Source organism: Montipora foliosa, chromosome 9 (assembly GCF_036669935.1).
Source record: "Montipora foliosa isolate CH-2021 chromosome 9, ASM3666993v2, whole genome shotgun sequence".
Classification (NCBI taxonomy): domain Eukaryota; kingdom Metazoa; phylum Cnidaria; class Anthozoa; order Scleractinia; family Acroporidae; genus Montipora; species Montipora foliosa.
The window spans coordinates 1,455,611-1,462,129 of record NC_090877.1 but is presented as its reverse complement, the minus strand read 5'-3'; the positions used below and the strand labels follow the sequence as shown (position 1 = coordinate 1,462,129).

Below are 6,519 nucleotides of genomic sequence, written 5' to 3'. Positions count from 1 at the left end.
TTGGGGGCAAAATCTTTCTCTCTACCTCTGAGGTATAAAGCCACCTTTCATCCTACGTTCACCTTTTCCGGGATGTAATACGAACTCGCAGTTGACAAGCTCAAAGATGGCTTGAGCGATGTGCAACCGCGCCCCGATGGTTCAGTTGGTTGAGCACCGGGCTGCCATGCGGGAGGTCGTGAGTTCGACTCCGGCTGGACCAACACTCAGGGTCTTTAAATAACTGAAGAGAAAGTGTAATTACATCCGCAAATGGTTAGACTTTCAAGTCTTCTCGGATAAGGACGATAAGCCGGAGTTCCATGTTCCATGTTCCATGTTCATTAGTTCCCTGTGGGACGTTAAAGAACCCACACACTATTCGAGAAGAGAAGGATGAAGTTCCCGGTGTTGTGGCTGTCCTTCGTGAGTGTAAGGGTGTGTGGGTATAGCAGGCCAATAGAATAGCTGCCAAAACTTCAACCTGCTCAAACAAAAAAATAACAAACAATTGCAATCGTTCGAGGTTCGGTCAAGCCTAGCGTTTTTCGGGTTTCCTTGTAGGGTTTGTTATTTAATAGTTATAGCAGCAGTTTCACTAGCAACCTTTGTGGCTTCCCTAATGGTGTTTTTATTAGAATCCGCCTTACAAGAAGGGGTTTCTCTCCACTAACTAGAACATTCACTAGTCAGCAGGTATTTTGGGGGGAATTATGTGTGTGTGGATGGTGAGTTGAGGAAAAATCATAGACAAAAGTTAGGCTTAGTTTGTAAAATGAGGGGGAGATGTTCACAAAGCAAACTCTCAACCCCGCAATAAGGTTAACAAAAGAAATAAACTCTGTGTGAAATTAAAAACTTTAATTGCAGAAACAGCCAGATAGTACATGTACGAAAAATAGGAGGGATAAATAAATATTTGACCATGAAAATTTTTCGTTCTTAAAAATGGGAATAATAAAGATGAAAACTCTTTACACTGAAATCTTCGTTCTTAAAAAATATATGGAAAAACTAAAGAAATCCCATGGAATATGAAACACAGGTTCCACAAGGCAAATCCAAAAATCCCAAGGATAAAGACTAGCTAACTGCGACACCATTAGGCTCGTAAATGGCTACACAGATAAATGACATTTTCAAGTGAAAAACGACCTTGTTATTTCTTCGCCAAGAAATAAATCAAGAATTATGTACATGTTTGGTCAAAACAATATAAAGCCCGCTTTACACTAAAAAACTGGCACGGCACTCCAAAACCCACGGTACCGCACGGTAAATTTTTCGTGTATAAGCAGAACAAATATACAAGGCATACTACGCACCCGTGCCATAGCAAGCACAGCTCTGGAGGTGTGTTCGGCACTCAAAACTGAGGTACCGTGTCACGATCTTGGAGTGCCGTGCCACTTTTTGTCCGTGTGTAAAAGGAGTTTAAGACATTCTGAAAAATACAAGCTAAAATGACTGGCTAAGTGAAAGATGTATTTCTCTCACTAACTTATGCCCAATTACGCTACGCTTACACTAGGATATAATGATAACACTAATCTAAAACGCGACCATGTTTTGACATGGAGGTAGGTTTTAAGATGCTGTAAAATGTTTATGTCTATCTTCATACAAAGTGCAACTGGTTCAGTCTTCGCTGAGAAAAAGTGCTCGATGCGGTTTGCAGAGCGTTGTAATAGAATAAAAGAGAAAATCAAAGAAAAAACCTTGGTTGTCCGTAATTTTGAGCTTACGCGATCGTCAGACGGCTTTATTGTGACAGAAACATACCTAGTATATATACGCATTTCTGTAAATGATAATTACAGGGCGATTGGATGGAAAACAATAGAGCTATTGTAAAGTAAAGTAAAGCATTATAGGACATGGATTGATAAAGTAAAAGGCTTTAAAAACTAGCCTAAAGCGAACTAGGAAATATACTTTTTTTTAAATACGCTGCATCATCAAAAAGCCATGCTCGTGATCTGTCCCCTTGTGCTGGGAATCACGGGGTTGGAGGGTGCAGGATTTACTTTCGCAGAGGATGCTGGGAGCGGCTCGGTTTCGTTAGGAGTTAAAAACTGTCGTATGGCCCCTGATTCTTCAATGGAATGGAATTCCAGCGATGAATGATTTACAGAGTTGTACTACGAATAAACGAGAAAAAGAAAAAATACAACATTAATCTATGATGAATTAACGAAAATTTGCGTTTGCTGGCACGGAATGCTCTCATGATAAACACTAATGATCACTTTAATTACTGAAGTTTGCATTTCGTCTGCTAACGAATCGTTCTTGCAATGGTTAGGTTACCTTCATCAACGCGTCTGATATAAACGAATTTTCGTGTTTCAATCCCCGACGACGAAAACAGCTTCGAAATACCGAACAATAGCCGACGAGGCAGTTTCCGAACGAGTGAGTCGAAGTGCAAGACTTATCGATAACACTAAGTTTTACCTCACATTGGCTCTATTTTCTTTCACACGAAAGTTTTCGTTATTGACAGTAATTCGCTAAACTCGTCAGATTGACCAAAATCGTAAACAAGGCTGGCTTGTATTTGTTGAGGTAATTTGCGTAGGTTTGGCAATCTGACAAGAATTAAATCGCAAAAAATTGTACCGCATGTACCAAAATTCGTCATGTTGGTGGCGAGGACAGGGGGGGCGTAGTGGTGAGAGCACTCGTCGCCCATCAATGTGGCCCGAGTTCGATTCCCAGAGTCGGCGTCATATGTGGGTTGAGTTTGTTGGTTCTCTTCTCTGCTCCGAGACGTGTCTCTCCGGGTACTTCGGTTTTCTCCTCTTTACAAACACCAATGTTTGATTTGATTTGACTTAATTTGGTTAGTGTCCCCAATTAGTGCTCTTGTGCTAAATCTATTGACCCTTGAAGTTGTTAAATTTTGTGATTTTTGTTGTTGCGCGCATTTCTGGGCATAAGTGCGTTCTTGGACACGATTAGAGGACAAGGCACGCTAAAATGAATTGGAATGGGACTATTGCCAATCAAGGGGGAAAAAGCTTAACTGAAAAAGGAGAGAACTTACCGTGCATGGCAGTGGAGCACTAGAGTTCAGAGGAACAGTCTCAGATATGCTATCATCTTCCGAAATAGACTGGTAAGGAGTGCCAAGAGGTGAATCGGACCTGCAATAAACAAGTTAGCAGTTTAGCGACGATATTCTTTTGGTCAATCACCCAATCAAATGAGCCTATCAATCAAACAGCAAAACGCCGGCAATTGGCGCGGAAAAACACGTGCGAATAAGTGACAATTGGTTTTGCATAGGGGCCCATAACCGAGGGCCTACAACTCCAATTCTCAGTCAATGTAACGGCATTTGCACAGTCGGATCAAGCGATTTTCAGACGAGTTCTTAAATAAGATATGCCTTGCACGAGTGACTATTCTCAATCCCACGGCTAATAATATCTCGTGCAAGACTTGTGATTAGCCGGAAAGGTACGGTTTCGCAACAAAATCAATCTAAAAATAACTCGGTCAGTGTAAACGCCGTTGCACAAATGTAATGCAGTTGTGCGCTCCGATTCATGGCCTCCCGTTTTGGATTAGTCTGTGAATGGATGAAAATGTTGTTTGAGATTTTAAGCCAGTTACCAAGTGTAGAGATCCAAAACCAAGTATTATGGAGATGATCCAAACAACTACCGACACTGAGCAAAAACAGATTTCACTATCGGTCACGTATCACAACCGTTGTTCAAAAAATGCTGAGGAACGTTAATTAAAGAATCCATGCACTATTTGCAAATCGTGGCCGGGAGCAAATGTGGCCGGCTTGGCATTGATATCTCAACCGAGATGAGCCCATGACTAGGAAAGTACAACTTCATTGTATTTGTGGAACGGCGTTTTTACAGACCGACTTATTTTTAGATTGATTTTCTCGCGAAACCAGACCTTTCCAGCAAATCACGAATCTTGCATCACAAATTATTACCCACGGGATTGAGAATGGTCACTCAATGCCATGCAAGTCATTTAAGAACTCGTCTGAAAATAGCTTGATCTGTGAAAATGCCGTTACATAGACTTAATATTCTGGTTATGGGCTCCAAAAATCGACTTATGCTTGTATTTGGCCACGCAAGCAGAAACAGCAAGGGGAGAGTGCTAAAACAAATCAGACCTAAGATAAATATATGAGAACATAATTAAATTGTATTTCTTACCAAAACAAATTGAACAAATTTCGGTTCTTTCGATGCTTTGGTATTCTAGAAAAGCAATGAAAAATATTCATATGGCTTATGAGGTAACCTCAAAATCCACCAATCACGCGTCGCCTTTTATTATGACTAAAACTAATCACATGTCAGTAATTTATCAATGAAGTAAGTTTCCCGCGCGAATTCGACAAAAGTTGCCAGATACTGCAGAGATTTCCCTTGGATGAAACTCCCCCCCCCCCCCCCCCCAAAAAGAAAAAAAAAAAATTGTAGAAAGCAGTTCGGCAGGTGCTTTATTTGCTCGTCAACTTTTCTCAAGAAGAACAACGTTCACTCGATATTGCTGAAGCCATTGGATTATCAATGTCTGTAGACGTGAGTACCCACTCAAAAAACAGCGGTTTGTTCGTTTTTAAAGATTAATGCCAAAATCCTTTGAGGGGGGAGGGGATGGGGGATGTCACAAAACAAGGCGAGATATAGGTTTTTCAAAATAGAATACTCTCCTTGGTTACCAAACGCCAGCTGTCTAAAGCCCAAATAAGCTCATCCTAACTTAATGTTAAAGTTATCTGAATCCAGTTTACTTTCATCAAAATAAGGAGTTTCCACATGACCGTTTCGGCTGGGACCACTTGTTAAGGGCTGGATTAAGATAATCTTAGATTAATGGAAAATTCAACTGCAGTTGAGTTGTTGATAAAGTAAGTTTTAACAAGATTTTTAACCGAGCAATTTTGGCTTCCACGTTTCAGTTTAGCATTCTGGCTATTGCGAAGGCTGTTTTGACGAGGAAAATCAGTCAAACCCCGGTTGGTATTTAAAAAGTGGTGACAGTGTTAATCGGCTTTCGAACAACTACATCCTGGAGCGAATGTAGATCGTTTCGAGAGTGGGTGGGGTGGGAATGAAGGTGGCATGGTATACGAGGGTCGGGAGAAAGGTAGAGAAGATGAGTTAGAAATACGATTCAAGGTATTGCTTGCAGGGCGACTTACCTATGATAAATAGGTAACACTAAAGACAGGATGATAATCACTAAAACACCAATAATCAGACTCACTAAGAGGAGCCTGGCGATGCCATTTCTGCAATAGATAAAGCATAATAACTCTCATACGTTTCATGATCACACAACTTGAATTAGACAGAAGAAACCATGGCGAACTCAGTGGAGTCTTGGCAATAAGTACCTTTAAGATTCGTTAGAACAAGAGACTCTAATTAAGGAAGGAGCCTACTGTTGTTATTGCGCATACGTGTTGCGCATATCGAGACACTCGGGTTTCCAATGGGTGGTGCTTAGTAAAACTGGGATATTTTTGGGCGGTTTAAAACTACGCGGAGAAAGCGGAACTTAGCAAGTGCTAATTGGGGGGAACCATGCATTTTTCAGTGATAATTAAGCTTCAATTTGCAAAGAACACGATACATTACTTTGTATTTTAAAGCTTTTTACAAATATTCTTGATTAAAGACCGGGGCCCGGTTGTTCGAAAGCCGATTAACTTAAACCAGGATTAGCGTAAACTATTGTTTCATGTTTTTAACTTTTTGGTGAAAGTTTCTTTTGCTCATTTTTGTTTTTCAAGATTGACTTCTTCTACTGTAAAGTTTTGCCGAATATCAGCGTTGAACAGCCTTTGGGAGTAGAGAAAATAAACTCCTTAATTGGTTAATTTTTAATCTGGTAATTAGCGTTAATCGGCTTTTGAACAACCGGACCCTGGACACACGGCCGGCTTGTCTTGCAAGTAGTACACACGGAGAGACTTGTCGCAGAGACCTGTCCCTGCGACTGTCGCTAGCTCAAAGCGCGGGAAAAATCGCGCGAGCAAGTCGCGATAGGTTTTGGTTTTCCCTTTCATTGGTTGATAAACTGGTGTGAGACTTTTAAGAAAACCACTGAGCGTAGCAATCGCAATCGCGTAATCACTTTCGAAAGTCATTTGACAACCGCTCTGTAATTTTTGTACTTACACCACGACTTCACATACATAACAATTGGCGCTTTTGAATTCCTGCATAGCGAAAAAAAAAAACGATGACTATGAATTACATAATGAATACATGTTCCATATAAACCCAGGAACCCTTCAGTCTAGACTCATGATATATGTCAGAAACGAGTGCGAATGTTTCATCAGGGGTTTCAAACACAGTGACAATAATTTGAAAAGGAAATGAATATTCAATAATCGTGTGAGTTTAAAAAGTGGAACTTTTGTATAAATTTAGGGTGTGATGGAGAGCGAGTCAGAATCAGTAGTAAAGGTCTCGTTTAGGGTTGCACGAGAAGAAATATATATTTAATATGTTTTAAGAATGATCTCTTTTAGGGGTTTTA

General features: G+C 40.5%; 1 protein-coding gene across 2 annotated transcripts in view; it reads right to left on the bottom strand.

The window, feature by feature from the left end:
- Window positions 1-429: 429 nt before the first annotated feature.
- Window positions 430-6,519, bottom strand: part of LOC137969378 (protein tweety homolog 3-like) — a 22,463-nt gene continuing 16,373 nt past the window's right edge. The window contains exons 10-14 of one of the 2 annotated variants that reach the window (XM_068815587.1): window positions 6,153-6,193; window positions 5,171-5,260; window positions 4,176-4,220; window positions 3,029-3,128; window positions 430-2,120 (exon numbers count right to left, since the gene is read on the bottom strand). In XM_068815587.1, the coding sequence (XP_068671688.1) occupies window positions 1,938-2,120; window positions 3,029-3,128; window positions 4,176-4,220; window positions 5,171-5,260; window positions 6,153-6,193 (459 nt within the window). In that variant the 3' untranslated portion in view covers window positions 430-1,937. The remainder of the gene's footprint in view (window positions 2,121-3,028; window positions 3,129-4,175; window positions 4,221-5,170; window positions 5,261-6,152; window positions 6,194-6,519) is intronic. The other variant, XM_068815586.1, reaches the window with a different exon arrangement.